A 16,562-nucleotide genomic window follows, 5' to 3' on the forward strand; every position below is an offset into this window, starting at 1 on the left:
TTCTTTATTTTTTTTAGTTTGCCCTTTTAATAAAAACAGATCCTCAAGAAAATTCAGAGCTAAATCCATGGCAAAAGAATGGCCTGGTAGCTTCATACATATGCTCTTTTTCCTACTGTCTCACATTTGCACTTGCAGAATTTGAACAATAAATTGAAAAAAAAAAAATCTTAACATCACAGTAAGTTTGTTTAAAAAATAATGCTCACCTGTGTTCTGGGCATATTATGGCATGTTTTTTTAAAAAAATTCAGATGAACTTAGTTACTAGTTGCAAAAATGCAGCATAATATCAATGCTACGTAATAGGAACTCCAGAAGTTTAGTAGATGCTAAATTCTGACAAAGCTTACACTGCACGCTCAAGAACAGTATTATTGCTGAAATAGATTCTTTATTTCTGAAACATTCCAAAACAGCAGTATACACAGTTGTAATCAAATATTAAGTCATATACCATTATAAGAAAGCATTGATTAGTGCAATTGGATTTTGTAAAAGATCTATCAAAAAAGATTTATTCACATTAAAACTCATTTTACATAAGCAACTGTTAATAAAACATTACAGTTTTATTCTTTGTAATAAAGTACTGAAAACCAAACACAGTCATAGAGATCACCGTATCTTTGTAAGTGCAGTGTGACTTACGATGCCATTTTAAATACAAAACACAATGACAATAAATTAACAATTGAACAAATGGTGAAAGACCAACAAAACCATGCTGACCCTGCTGGATGGCAGTCTCCAGTGAGTGCTACTTTTTTTGTGCTTTCGCAACATAAATACACTGCTTTGTATTGCCAGTGGTACAATTTTGTAAGATACGTTCCTAGTGCTAAAAAAGTACATTACCCCAAAAATATTATTTATGGCACAGAAAAGTTAAATCATCTCTCTGTTGTTCGATTCAGGCAAGTTTAAATGAACTCAAGTATACAAAATAAAATATACTGGAAACACTAAAAAAAAATCCAAGCACATACGTAAGTCCCTCCAAAATTCAAAATAAAATACACAATGCCTTTATACTGAATAAATTATCTTAGTATTTCAGTATAGCAAAACTGCCCCAGAATCCTTAACTCCAAGTTCTTTCTAAGGAAACATTCTGGTACTTTGCACATATGTAGTTTTTTCTTCAGTTCTACACAACAATTCTGCCATTGTTAGTCTGACGCAGCTGTTCGGGAAACAATTTATTAAGTGCAATATTTAGTGTTTTATAAGATGTTCCTTTTTAAAAAACAGCATTGCATTATGGATATTTACACATTAAAATCCCAGGGGACATAATATTGCGTGATGCTCCTTTCCCAAAACATTGTTACCCAGCCAGCTGGGTATGAAATCTGCATTACTTATTTTCCACTGTTCATGGGCATTGTTCATCAATAGCAGCCATCTCTCCAGTTCCCATCCCGCATCGTGGTAAGTGATGAAAGTGGCTTTGGAGGCTGAAGAAAACTATGGAACAAATGACAGAAAAAGACAAAGAAAGTCATATTTCACATGAAAGATTGAGGTACAAAAATATGATGTACTTCAGTAATGACACTCGCTTTGTGGCTTGCTCGGAGACATCACTGTGGTATAATCCTGTCTCCATGCAAAGGCAACTATAAAGATCTATGGTGAAATTAAGACCTCCAATGAAATCCCATTCTGTTACTGGATAAAAGGTTTGCAGAAAGGAATTTACTGAATAATTCTCACATGAAGCATGAGATCCCCCTAAGTAGGAAGACTTGATTCTTCAGAGCTAAGCATGCTGAAGAATATAAACACAAATGTAAACTTATTTTTATCACTATGGACAACAAATCTTCCAATAGTGACAGATAACAGAGATGTAATGGGAAATATTCTCCAAAAAGCACTTCTGCTCATTGTACTTCCAAAAAACCCAAACGCACTATGCAGGCACTAACAAATTAAGGCATCTTAACAAAAGAAGAACTGTATCAAGCCCTGTTCCAGAACTTCCTATTCAAGAGATAAGATTATGTATCTCCATCACTCAGCCAAATTCAGAGAGCTGCCACTTCCTACACCACTGCCAGTGCAGAGAGCTAGCAATCCTTCAGCCACACACTCTCACACTTGGGCTCTAACTCTCACTAACAAGGACTGCTTATGAAACCATTACTGGCCAACTTCCAAACCTTCCAGGTTTTTATTAGCAAGGTAACTGTTTCAAGGACTATCAAAAAACAAACACACAAACAACTATCTAACTGACCTTACTACCAATCCACTAGTGATAGGCAACCTTATTTTAGTTACATGACAAGTTGCTGAAAAAGAAGTGTCCCAATTCTGTAAAACTGCTTCTTAAAAAACCAAGTCCTGAGCCTTCTTTTCTTCCTTCTTTGCATTTCCTTTAGCAGTAACTTCCGTAACTTACTGATGTCTTCTCTCCCTTCCAAATGCCCAATGCACAAAAGAGACATTCTGTGTTAGCTGAGACTTGCCTAGTCACTCGAGAACTGTCTGGAAACTGGGACCATTGGCTGACACTGGTCCCAGCGCTGCTCTGCTCTTGTTTGAGTGCTGTGGGATAACAGGGCTGTTGCAGATGGCTTCCAGCTCACTCTGCTCATGCCATCATGCTCCTGAGTGAAGATGGAACATGGAGGACCAACAAGTAGGGGAAAGAAGTTGGGAAGGTGGATCCATAAACCTAGTGCCAGAGTGTGAACTTGAAGAAAGCTGGGGACTCGGGCATCCATTTAACAGGGAAAAAATGCTGCCTTGCTTAAAAGATTGAATGCAGATGGATGTACTCATCACAAGTTATTTACACCACTTTTGGATGCTTTAATCTCTGATAGTAGGAGAAAGGCAAGTAACATTTAGCCACGTTGATTATCTTGGCTATAAATTGTCCCTTGTGTTTGGTTCTGAAGTGAAGTACTGAAGTTTCCTAACACGGGGCCTACATAAAGTGCCAATTTATTTTATGCAGAATACCAGTAACTTGGCTACATAGAAGTCTGGCTATAGGTAAAAAATAAACAGCTTTATTTTGAAAGAACAATTCTTCCTGAACATGTGATTTACTAAAGAAAAACAAAAAAAGATCTTTTCTACTTTCAATGAAGTTATGATTAAAAACAGTTTTATTTTATTATATACTAATAGAAGCTAGACTCTTCAAAAGATAATCAAAAGTACTGTTCCTCAGAAATGACCATAGTGACAAAGTCAACACTGAGAAAATCTTCCTCTCATGGTTGACTTCCATCCAAGAAAGTTTCAGATGCACTGAAGCCACACTTATTTTTCAAATGAATAAATAAAATGAAAGTAGGATCTTAAAGTTGTTGGCTGAGCTCCAACCTGTGCTTTTTGAGACCCATAAACTTGTCATTTACACAGTGATAACACTATATATCTTCCAGCATTGTTGGCAATGTATGACACTGCAATTTACTTGCAGATGGGAAGATATAATTCCAGACTTCCTGGACTAAAAACAGAACTGTTACCAATCTGAACCAGCTTCTAATAAAAATGGTGTTGAGAGTAGGGTGCTTTGCCCTCTTACTGAAATCTCTTAATTTTGTTTTTCTTTAACATTGTCTGTTGTATGAAGTTACAAAATAGCAACAGACAGGGCCTGGTTGCCCAGAAAGTCTCTGTCTCACATGTTGCTAAGAAAGATTTAAGAGCTCTGCAGAACATGAAGTTGAGGAAAAGAAAAAAAAAAAAAGAAAGAGAAACCTTTACTATAAAGAACTCTAACAGAGAGAATTCCAGCAGAGAGGAGAGAAGGTTATAACAGAAATCTCATGATATAGTCTTCATCAAAGAAGAAATCTGACAGCTCTTTATCAAAGTTTCACCACAGTTGGTCAAAATCTGTTGTCAGTCACTTTGGTGTAATCCCTGCGTAACTCAAGCAAACAGAGAATATGAGCAATTGAAATTGCCAGTATCTATTGAAAAACACAGGAATAGTGAGAGGTAAACAGAGATAGTTCATCCAACAGAGAAGTAGGTAGTGATACAGCAGGCTTTCGCAATAGGGGGGATGCAGGCAATGGGAAAAATAGCATAAAGACTTGACACTAGTTGATAAAAGTTTCTCTTTGACAAACTTCAACTTATTAATCACAGAATATACAGCTAGAAGTTTAACTCCCATCTGCGATAAGGTGATGAAAACATAGTTTCTTTTTTTAGGCTTATTTTACTGCTTATCCTAAAAAATTACTTGGAAACAATCTCTAGCAAAATGCAAAATCAATTTATTTAGCAATATAGCTCATTGCAAGTACACAGTACTTCAGGATTCCAGGTTTGCCTATTGTTTCCCAGCTGTAACTGAAAGGATGCTGGTTCGACACAAGACCAAGCCATGCAAGATATCTCCTTCCTCATGTTCCAATGCTGTAACATCACAGGTTGCATTTTTGAAGTCCACTGCTTTTAACAATAGGCATGCATACCTATTAGCAAGCTTATCCTATGAGCTTGGATCAGCTATTGGCAGGTCTGGAAGATGGTGAGTCAGTACACTAATTATATGAGATGTTTCGATTTCTTACTGATGAGTAGCAATCCATTCTTACATAATTACATTCTAGCAAGTATCACAGTTTACTACCATTAGACACTGTCCATCACTGTTTGTGGAGATAAATCTTCACCCGTTCACTGACTCAGCACTGGAAGCTAGAAATGTCTCTCCTTTATAGCCCAGCTTCATACTCCATGGGAAAAAAAACCAACACAACTAACTAAACAACTATCTAAATCAAATCTAGCTACAGAAGAAAGGTAGCCTGTTTAATTCTTACCTTCTAACTGGCTGTGCAATTTTACTTCTGGGTATGCCACTCCCATTGATGGCCAACGAGGGTCTTGGAAGAGCACTGCGCCCCAAAATCCCTTGACTGGCAATCTTGTTTGGCATTGGGATACCAGTATTAGAATGTAACTGTAGATTGTTGGATCCTGGAATACTACTACTACCTTGTACAGTTGGGCTTACATAGGCAGTAGCTTTGAGAGGCTGCCTAACAGACACTGGAAAATGTCCCACACTGTGAACTCTGTGTTGAAGCTGTCCAGGAGATGGAACTGTTAAAAGAGAAGTAGAAAAGGAAGTATCATGGTCAATATGCAGCAAATGAGGCAAGGTAATAATGCTCATCTCAAGACAGATTTAAATGCAGATAAACACATCATTATGCAATTAACTTGCTAATTATGAACTGCTGAATAACCCCTTGGATCCAATACTGCATCTGGTGACACTGCATTGATCTAAAATATCCCATTCCATCCCCACACCAAACTAAAACTTTATCCCTTATTCACCTTTCTTTCTCTCTCTCAAAGAGGTTTCATTAGTCATTAAAAGCAAACTAATTCCACTTATGCAATTGCAGCTTTGAAACCACTGAAAGTATATTAATTACTGTTAGATTATTCAGACGTTTACAAGGTTGTCCATAATAAAAACAATCAAAAAGCCATAAAAAGGTCTGAAATATAACAACATATTCCATGGCTGATGTTATGTAAACTATCGTTTTAAATCAATGCTACCCATTCCAGAAGCTTTATCTACACAATCCTGCCCTCTGGTGTACATCAGACAAACATCTGTTTCAGAATTCATGTATCTAAAGCAAACCATCAAAAGCCTGAAGCACTTAAACTAACTACAGCACACAGGCAAATCTTTTTTCAACTCTTTGAAAAAGGGCATCTTAAAACCATTTAAAGACATGGAAGAAAATAAAGATGTGTGATTCAGTTAACAAGACTAGCAGTGTATTGCTATGGAACCTCTCTCATAACACAGCTCCTTAAAGACCCCAACAAAGCCACCTGGTAAATAATGTATTTCAGAAGAGTTACCTGTTACACACATATGTATACATACATACATAAAAACACAGATAAACATATATTTTAAAGTAGTAAATAAAAAAATTCTCAACACACTAGGAAGTGTTTCAAGTGTTTCAAGAACCATGAACATCTTTTCATTCTCCTACAAGACATGGATGAAAAGAAAGCAAAATAAATCCAGCATAAGAAATATCAATTTAATCGTTCTGAAGACTTTTGAAAATTCAGTTGTAATTTGAAGGAAAATACCACAGCACTTCTGTGCCAATTTCTCCCTCAAAAACTTCACAGGCAATGGGAGGCAGAATTCAGTTCCTTCTGTCTGTATCAAACAACATTCACTTTTTCCACTTCCCATAAGAATACCTCAATTATTGTGCTAGAAAAGACTGCCTTGGTTCTTGATCTATCTTGTTGACATTCTACATGAATAATTCAACAAATGACAGATCAATACTGTCACCTTGCCATCTAGAAGTCAACTAAATTAAACCAATTACAGAGTCATTTTAAGTCATTCACTCAACATGTAATATATACTTGAGGATATAACCCTCCATTTGCCACAAAGTGGCTCCAGTTCAACAGGAGAGAGGTCATGTGTTTTAAGACAATGTAGTGTAATGTAAATACAGCATTGTGCAAATTACTGAGAAAAGCAGTGTTTTAAATGTTAGTATCAAAGCTAAAAATCTAAGCCTATATGAATTAGCTCCTTTATTGGTGCTTCTGTAATACTACCACTGTATTACTGTAATTTTAATTTTGAAGTAGTAAAAAATGAGTGGGCAAAGAAAATAAAGGTTGTGATGAAACCCTCAGCACTGCATAAGAAGATCAGATGGAAGATGCTTTCCAAAATAGCAGCTTTAAAATCTGGAGCTATATTAAAATCACTATAAAAGGAATGCAGTCTGCCTTTAATTTTTCATAAATTGAAAAATTTATGGAAGCTTTCCAGTGGCTGGAAGATATACTTTACCATTCTGTCAATACCTTACACAAAGCCAAAGAACACAGGTACTTACTACATGACTGCATTCTTGAAATCCCATTACTTGCTCCATGTAGATTGGAATCAAAGCTCTGACTGTTCCTCACTGTGACTGGAGAACTAGCAAAGCCAGCAGTATTGTTAATGGTGGGGGTACTTGGCATCCGAGCTAGATTAGGCATGCTTCTTCGGAGTTTATCTGAAGTGAAAGAGCACAATATTCACAGTCATGTCAGAATTTAGCAACAAATGCGAAGAGTCTCTGAATCATTTCTGTAAAAAAATCAAAATTAAAACCAAATTGATTCAACACAAAGAAAGGTTTGGGTCAATAGGGACAATATGAATACATTATTATTAGCCCACTAACTGAGTCCTTCTGATTACTGTAATATCACAGTTATTCACAAATCATTTTAAAAACACCAACACGGAGTACATTTCAGGGATTACAAAGACTTAAACGCTAAAGTGTCATAATAAGAAAGAGTTCAATGTAAATGTGTAAAATAGGTCAGATGAATCATGCCCTGAATGCGCCTGTTTCTTTGAAGTGAATAAAAAGCACGGCTGAAGTGACAATCAGACGTGGATATTTATATTATGGATGTCTAAAGACACATTTCCACAGGGTGGCCGTGCTGAAAACCTGCTCAGTCTTGATACTGGCATTTGCTTGGAGACCTGGGCTGACATCACGATTTTCAAATCTGGTGGGTTTGCCTCCTGTCGTACTTATGGTGGACATTTTCCAAGGCCCTGCACAGAAAGAAAGCTGGAAATAGATGTATGGGGGCAGGATCAGTTGCTAATGTAAGTATGGAATTAACAGGTCATTCAATAAATCTTCTTTGATAATAGCACTGGCCTCTTGGCAAGGTTCAGTAGCAAAAATGTTGTGCTGCTGGCTTGTCGTTATGTTTTTTCTGGTACCAGGGTCAGCATGGAGTCTGCCAGCTACTGATCTGCAGTAGGTTCCAATGCACAGTACAGATCTGCCTCTAGCTCTTCCACTGCAGTGATGTGCTTTTCTTGTAAAAGGCAGCCACAACTACCCTCTTCAATGGCAAGCAGGACTATTTAAGATTAAAATTTGGATTTATGCACGGGAATAATACAACACGTATGGCTTCCAACTGCTGTTTCAGGCTGACCTCCTAATTCACATGGGGATGAGTTCAACATACAGAAACTGAACTGTTTCTTAGGAGTCTCTGTTAATCAGCTCGCATAAATACATAACCTATTTAGCACTATAAAGAGCTCCTCTAATCCTTAAATCTGCTAACAACTAATGAGTAATGAGAATTGACAGTACAGTTCTATCTATAAAATGTATTAGCAGTCACTAACTTGAGTACGTATGTTGCCTATGTACCTCCAGCGAACTGAGTCATATTGCAAGGCTATAACTGTAGCTGTTGTATATGAATTGTCATTATGATAAGGTTCAGTACAGCATTCTCCAAATTGTGAAAAACATGCTTGAATTTCAACGGCCCAGCATTTTGAATACCCTCGTGTCCCAGCTCCCAGTTACCACTGCCTACCTGTACTTTTTGGTCTTCACATTCATCCCAGCTAATGCTGAATTTCAATTACCATAGGATGGTCTGAGATAGAAAACCATTGCTATCTAGGAAATAGTTTACATAGCCCTATTTATTTTACTGAAATCAAACAGTAAGTATGGAAAGCAAAATAGGGAGGTGTTCATCAGAAGCGAATACAAGGTCTGACTTTCCAGAAACTAGAGTACAGCCAAATTCTGATAAATCAGAATTTTAAAAGGTAACCCTTCATTAAAGAATTAAAGCTGGTGTGCTTCAGTGACTCATCACTGACACTGGCAAACAAAGAGATTACCACTGTGATTCACTCAGGCAGTGAAAAATAATTTCATTGGTATAAAAATGGTACAATATAAGGCTTCCAAAATCATACTGAGAATGTGGACAATGGCATCTATATAGAAACCATTTCATTCAGAAATTTCAGATTTTGCAAATCAGAAAGGTAACTGCCTTCCTACAGTAACAGTTTCGGCCCAGAGTTGCAGAGAACTCACAAACACGAGTTGTCTGTAGCTACAAAATGGCAAAAAATGTGTGGTAGGATAGTGGTAGGGAAGATGACACTACATAAAACAGATTTTCGTCGAATACTATCCACATATCACCTAGTACAAGCAGAATTCCTAGGAATCTACATGTTCTTCCACTCTGGGACTGTGTAGACAAAAAGGAATAATCTGTGTTTAGAACTGTCCAGTAGATGCAACTAAAGTAGCAAGAAAATAAGCACAGAAGTTGCTTGGATTTCCTCCATGGTAAGGGTGGCCATTTCTTTTGCCTCCCACTCATCAGTCCCTTCTTTTCTCAGCAGTCTGCTCTGCTGCTGATTCAGTCCTTAGGCAGAAGATTCCTACTGCACCTGCAAATTCTCATCTGTCAAGCATTTGTGTTACTTCTTAGATGATTCCTTTGTCTGTGAGATAAATAGCCCCGAAAAGCAATGAAAACAGCAGGTCAGTGTTGTGTTTGGGGAAAACCCAGAAATGCTCATCTTTATAGTACTTTGCAGCTTTCATCTCCTTGGATGATACATTCTCTTTCATCTCTTTCTTGATGTTTATTCTGTCACCTGTTTCCCTCCTATGAACAGTGTAGAGTCTTATGGGTGTTTTAAGTGAAAAAACAGCTCCTGTAAGCCTGGTACACAGAAGGAGAAGACAAGAGTTATGTGATTTTAATATTACTTCAGGTCACAGAAACCTGACTAGATATAAACTTGCTGGAAATCTATGAGAAGAAAGCAAAAATAATTTGCTAAGCCACTGATAGCAAACATTCCCTTTCTAGAGCTCTTAGCTTTTCTAAGAGTGATAAGAAAATTAACAGAAAGGAGTGAAGCAGAAGACCTGAGATTCTCAGGTAAGAAAATAATTTGCTCAGATGGCCCTGTTTATTATGAATGCTGAACGTAGCAAAGGTCTGCTACCATTCCAGTTAGCTCTCTGGCACCGATCTGTCTCAACAGAAAGTCTAAAGTATCATTGGTTGTTTACAATTTATTCTGTTAGACACAAGTAGCTATTAACAACACAGGACCAGCACCTTCTATAGCATCAAAGACTACTGTGACCAACTAAGTTAGTCTTAACTAAAATTTGGGTTGAAATTAGTAAGATTTTATAAGTAGAATGCAGTCACATAAAATGCTACAGATGTATATTAGCTCTTTCCCTTTTTAAAAGCGTTAAGACCAAAATGCATGGATAGGTCATGCAAGAGACTCAATCAGTATCTTGTCGTTATCATATTCAGTAGTTCATGTATATACACATGCTTGTTATTTCATGACTGTTCTTCAGATTGCATCTGTCACCCTTGTTTCTCATATCTGCGGCAGAATAATCCAGAAAAAAATTGCCTAAAGCATATTTGCACATCTTCCTCTGTGTACTATACACACTGAACTCCACACTGCATGGAGTACAGGAAAACTAGGAATTATGAAACGCACTTGAAGGGGTGTGAAAACATCACCCAGACACAGATCATCGCCACTACAGTAAGTTTCCTGTGGAGACTACCTTCAGAGCAGCTAAGACTACACTGGGAATCTGGAGGGATCTGGAGTAAAAAAAAAATTCCTCCTTGCTCAGGAGACCAGCTTTCCTCTTGGCAGTCTCTGAAACTGCAGGCCTAAACATGGTCTCCACCAGACCGCAGGCTTATTCCAAGAAGACCGTGGCGAGGAGAGATTGCCTAGAAATGTGGCAGTTCAGGTCTCTGGCTGCAGGGAGTGCCTGACCATGCTGCTGACTGGGGAGAGTGGCAGGGATTCCACCTGTATGAGATGTGAGCAGGTGGATGAGCTGCTCAGCCTGGTGGTGGAGCTCAAGGAGGAAGTCCAGAGACTAAGGACCATCAGGGAGTGTGAGCAGGAGATGACTGGTGAAGTGACTTGCTGGCATGCTGGAGGGAAAGGTGCCAGGGAGATGCGCCCAGAAAAGAGGTGGAGCCCCTGCCCCGTCACAGTCGGACAGACCTGACTGATGAGTCATGGAGCCCCCCCTGTCTGCCTACCTCGCTTCCCCAGGTCCCTCTAAGCCATAGGTGCTAGAAATTGAAGGGGAGGCGAGTGGGGAGGCAATTGAGGATCTGCCTGAGAGGGAGCCTAAGGCAAGGTGCTCACCTCCATGCCTTGAGACTGTCTCTATCAGGAAAGAAAGAAGGGTGGTTGTAGTGGGTGACTTTCTTCTCGGAGGAACGGAGGGCCCCATACACAGATTGGACCCGAACTGCCAGGAAGTGTGCTGCCTTCTGGGGCCCGGGTCAGGGACGTAACCAGGAAACCACCAAAGCTGGTTAGGTCCACTGATTATTTTCCCTTGCTCATAGTTCAGGGGGGCAGTGATGAAATTGCTCAGAGAAGCCTGCCAACTATGAAAAGACATTTCAGGGGTTTAAGGTGTTTAGTTCGAGGTGCAGGAGCACAAGTGATCTTTTGTTCTACACCTTCAGGGGCAGTGAGGGACACGGAGTGGGCTTGGAAAGCACAAGCAATGAATAAATGGCTCAGAGTCTGGTGTCAAAGCAGAAACTTTGGGTTCTTTGATCATGGGGCACTTAGCCCCTGGCCTGTTATCTGTTAACAGAACCCACCTATCTCAAAGGGGGCAATGAATCCTAGCACAGGAGCTAGTGGGGCTTATTGAAAGAGCTTTAAACTAGCTACAACACGGGAAGGGGACAAAACAGGGCTCACCAGATGTGAGCCCAGGGGAATGATCTTGAGCTGGGCGTGAGACAGACAACTCGGCTGAAGTGTGTCTACACCAATGCACTCAGCATGGGCAATGAGCAGGAGGAGTTAGAAGCAATTGTGCGCCAGGCTAAAAATGTTCTAGTTGCCATTAGCAAAACTTGGTGGGATCACTGGAGTGCTTTGATAGATGACTACAAGCTCTTCAGAAGGGATAGATGAGAAAGGAAGGAGGGTGGAGTGGCCCTTTATATTAAAGACTGTTTTGATGTTGAAGAGCTTGGGGTTGGGAATGATGAAGTTGAGTGTCTGTGGGTAAGAATCAGGGGAAGGCCTGTAGGGGCGACATCTTGGTGGGGATCTGTTATAGACCGCCTAATCGTTATGAAGAGATGGATGAAGTGTTCTATGAGCAGCTTGCAGAAGTCATAGGATCTCCAGTACTTACTCTCATGGGAGACTTCAACTTCCCTGATATACGTTGGAAATATAACACAGCACAGAGGAAGCAATCCAAGAGCGTGAGTGGAAGATAGCGGGAAAGACTGTTGATGTAGTCTACCTAGACTTCAGCAAAGCCTTTGACATGCTCTCACAATATTCTTCTGGGGAAACACAGCTGGTACAAGAGCCTCCTACCAGGAGTGGTGCCCTGCTAGACCTGCTCTTCACTAATAGAGAAGGACTGGTGGGAGATGTGAAGATTGTGCACTGTCTTCGGCAGAGCAAACATGACACTGTAGAATTCTCTATTCAGAAGATGTCAGAAGGGTGACTAGCAAAACTGCTATCTTGAACTTCCAGAGGGTGGACTTTGCCCTGTTCAGGACACTTGTAGCATAGGTCCCTTGGGAATTGCTCCTTACAGGTAAAGGGGTCCAGGAAGACTAGATACTCCTCAAGATGGAAATCTTAAAGGTGCAAGAACAGTCTGTGCAAGAATGCCGTAAGGCAAGTTGCAGGGGAAGACCAGTGTGGATTAGCTGAGAACTATTGCTGGGACTCCAGAAGAAAAAGAGTCTATGTCCTCTGGAAGAAGGGATAGGCTACTTGGGGAGATTACAAGGAAGTTGCTAAGGTATGCAGGGAAGAAGTTAGGAAGGCAAAAGCCCAATTGGTGCTGGGTCCTGCTCTTCGGCCACAACAACCCCATGCAGCGCTATAGGCTGGGGGCTGAGTGGCTGGATGATGTGAAGAGGAAATGGACCTGGGGGTGTTGGTTGATGCTTGGCTGAACATGAGCTGACAGTGTGCCCAGGTGGCCAAGTAGGCCAACGGCATCCTGGCCTGCATTAGAAATAGTGTGGCCAGCAGGAGCAGGGAGGTGATCATCCCCCTGTACTCAGCACTGGTGAGGCCGTACCTCGAGTACTGTGTTCAGTTTTGGGCCCCTCACTACAAGAAAGGCATTGAGGCCCTGGAACGTGTCCAGAGAAGGGCAACAAAACTGGTGAGGCATCTGGAGCACAAACCTTATGAGGAGCTGCTGATGAGTGGCTTCCTAGCCAAGGGGGCCATGGGCCCCTTGAGCAGCTGTACGAGCAGGACAAAGTGGGAGGCTGTAAAGACATACAGATGGAAAAATACTAGTACGTTCTCTGCAAGGACACCGTGTACTTGAGGCCAGAAGTAAACAACCTAGGAGGAACTTGGGTCGGAGGTAAAGAAGTATCTGTGGGGGGAGACGCAGAGATAGTTACTAAGGCATGAAAGCATGTGTAATCAATCATCTTTGTGGGTTAGGGGTTGTTATGGGGTTGTTAACCAACCAGTTTGTGCCAAGTTTGCTAAAGTGGTTATAAATATAGGCTTGTGTTTACAATAAAGTCGGAGTTTTCTGATGCACTCATATTGAGTTTCTGTCATCACTCCCTGCGCATGTGGACTAGCGAACTGACTAAATCCCAGGACCAGCCCTGCCGTTTCCACGGCAAGGAGCAGCTGAGGGAGCTGGGATTGTTTAGTCTGGAGAAAAGGAGGCTCAGAGGAGACCTCACTGCATTCCACAATTTCCTGAAGGGAGGTTGTGATGAGGATGGGTTTGGCTTCTTCTCCCAGACAACAAACAGGACCCGAGAAAATGGCTGCAAGTTGTATCAGAGAATGTTTAGGTTAGACGTAAGGAAGAACTTTTTCTCTCAGAGACATGTCAGGCACTACAATGGCCTGCCCAGGGAGGTGGTGGAGTTGCCATCCCTGGCAGTGTTCAGGAGATGTCTGGATGAGGAGCTACGAGATACGGTTTAGTAGCTTGTGGTAGCAATGCTAGCGGAAGGATGGCTGGACTAGATGATCCTGCAGGTCGCTTCCAATCTTGCAATTCTATGATTCTATAAACTGGTCAAGAACAAGCCAAAATGTTCCTTATTTTGTAAAATATTCCACAAAATTATAGTTAGGACAGCAGTTTGCCTCTTACCCAATTGCTTCAGTTATGATTTTCCCAAAGAGTTTGTTCCCCAATATATTTTCTTCTCTGGAGTCAGCCAGGAATCAGTAGACAATCTCCTTCTGGCAGGACTCCACAACAGACAGCAGCACCTGACGGCTGTCTTCTGATTCCAGCTCTGTTGGTAGCCATCACTGCCCAGTGCTTTTGTCCTTCTTCTGACCAAATACTAGCATCATCTGAAGGTTAACATCCATGCAGAATGCACCAAAAGAGGAATGACCTTGCTGGGCTGCCAGACTTCTGAGTTATGATCTTTGGGTTTCCCTTAGAGGCTCTTGATAAATATTAACTTCCCTCTGAAAAAATGCTTTCATCCACTGTGCTTCATCCACTGAAGCAGCCTGTGATCCTGGATAAATGTCCCTAAATAATGATTCTTTTAGATCTTAGAGAAGTGGCCCAGAATCTGAGGGAATGGTTTCTATAAAAGATATTTCCTAGGATACAAGAGAATGTAAAAATGTTGCCAATGCAACTTTTCCATATGCCATGTCAGACTGATATACCCAAATGGTATATGTAAGTCTGTCAGCGATTTCTAGAACTGAAGAAAGGTGTTAGCAGACAGAAAGAAAACAAAACCTAAAATGAACTACAGAAATACGTACTGGAGGATAACAATTGGTTGGCTAGCAGCTTGCACATTAATTAGTCTGTTTCCACTATGTAAAATGAGCAGGTTATCAGTACAAGCATTACTAAAGATGGGTCTTGTTACATACAAAATAAGGTTTAAAAGCGTAGATTTAAAAACACCAAACTGATGTCAGATATCCAACACTTGTTGACAGGATCAAGACTAAGTGCAGCCAAAGCTTATGTTGGCTACACAGTGAAGTGTCTTACATTTATTCATTCATTGTTATTTTCTTCAAGTGTTGTCAGCATTTCATTTGAGCAGATTCACATCTGATCAAAAGTGCACTGTGGTTAAGAAATGCGATACAATGAATCATAATTAATAGAGTCTCATAGAAACCTATATCACTTTTCAAACTACATTTGTAATTTCATTCACATACTTAAGTCCTTCACACAAAACTTGCAAATTCAATCCCACCTTATTTGTATTGTATGCACAAAGAAGTTATGAGAAAAAACTTAAGGGAAAAACTTGTTATTCACAGTTCTGAAATCCTTAACAAAATCGTACTCAATGACAACTTCACCATGTGGGATATATACTATTGATTAATTTCTCTTCTTCATCTTCAAACATCTGAGCTCATATCTGCATTACATTTGTTACACTTACAAGAGGTAAGACATCCTAAATAGATCATGGCCCAGTTAGAGATCTGTGAAATCATCAGTTAATACAACAGAGACATCAGTACACAAATGCATTATAAAGAACTAAAAAAAGTTAAGCAAGAGACAGCATTCTTCATTATTGTCAGTATCTACATTTTGCTATGTTGAACATCTCCATTTTATTTAAAATTATTACTTCACCCTGACATGTCTCCTTTGAAAGACATATAGAAACTTTGCCATTATCTTTCCGTGACTTCCCTTCACTGCTCACTATGCTCAGTAATGCTTCGAGAGCGACTGAAAAATATTTTCTTCTCTTTTTCTTTAATAAAGAGTCTGCTAAAATTTCCTTCTGATTTTTCTCTTCCTCACTGAACTTCAGAAAGGTAAGAGAAGAAAAGCACTCAGTAAATCAGTAAGAGGAGGTCTTTTCTCACCCCTCCAAACACACAAATCAATGTCACTTGACACTGAACTAGTATCTAAACACAGGCCTACTGCCTACTAAAATGCTGTTCTCTTAAGTCTGATTGAAGTTTGCTTGGAAAGAGGAATGGAAGGAATGAGGGTAAGGAGAGGGTAAGGGGAGGGAAGGGGAGGGAAGGAGAGGAAAGGGGAGGAAGGGAGGAAGGGAGGTAGGGAGGGAGGGAAGGAGGGAGGAAGAAAGGAAGGCAGGAAGAAAGGCAGGAAGAAAGGCAGGAAGGCAGGCAGGAAGGAAGGCAGGAAGGCAGGAAGGGAGGGAGGGAGGAAGGAAGGCAGGAAGGCAGGAAGGCAGGAAGGCAGGAAGGCAGGAAGGAAGGAAGGAAGGAAGGAAGGAAGGAAGGAAGGAAGGAAGATGTGCACTTTCCAATTGAGGCAAGGATTTTGCAACACTCAATGATGTTCTTACAATTTCGTCTGAGAAAAGTAATTCCCCAAAAGTGTAAGCAATAAAATATTTCATAACTAACAACTTAAGAAAAGAAAAAGCAAAGACTGTTAGTGTAAATAGTGTCATAAGGCATCAGTAAATGAAATGGCTGATGACTGATTAGAAATGTTTTTTTTTCAGATGTAGTTACAGACATTCAATTGATTTAAAAAAGAAAGCAAAGTTTTTCTATTAGTGAATTCTTGGCAGAACTGGAAATAAAACTTATTAGAATATAAGCATAACATATGCACACTACAGGCATTAGATACATCTGCAGCCTGTGCTACGGGTGGCCCTTATATATA

At 40.1% G+C, this 16,562-nt stretch overlaps 1 protein-coding gene across 2 annotated transcripts in view; it reads right to left on the minus strand.

The window, feature by feature from the left end:
• Positions 1-330: 330 nt before the first annotated feature.
• SLAIN1 (SLAIN motif family member 1) overlaps positions 331-16,562 on the minus strand; it is a 56,346-nt gene continuing 40,114 nt past the window's right edge. The window contains exons 5-7 of one of the 2 annotated variants that reach the window (XM_048946241.1): positions 6,900-7,064; positions 4,809-5,091; positions 331-1,470 (exon numbers count right to left, since the gene is read on the minus strand). In XM_048946241.1, the coding sequence (XP_048802198.1) occupies positions 1,395-1,470; positions 4,809-5,091; positions 6,900-7,064 (524 nt within the window). In that variant the 3' untranslated portion in view covers positions 331-1,394. The remainder of the gene's footprint in view (positions 1,471-4,808; positions 5,092-6,899; positions 7,065-16,562) is intronic. The other variant, XM_048946249.1, reaches the window with a different exon arrangement.

The sequence above is a fragment of the Lagopus muta genome, chromosome 1 (assembly GCF_023343835.1).
Source record: "Lagopus muta isolate bLagMut1 chromosome 1, bLagMut1 primary, whole genome shotgun sequence".
Classification (NCBI taxonomy): domain Eukaryota; kingdom Metazoa; phylum Chordata; class Aves; order Galliformes; family Phasianidae; genus Lagopus; species Lagopus muta.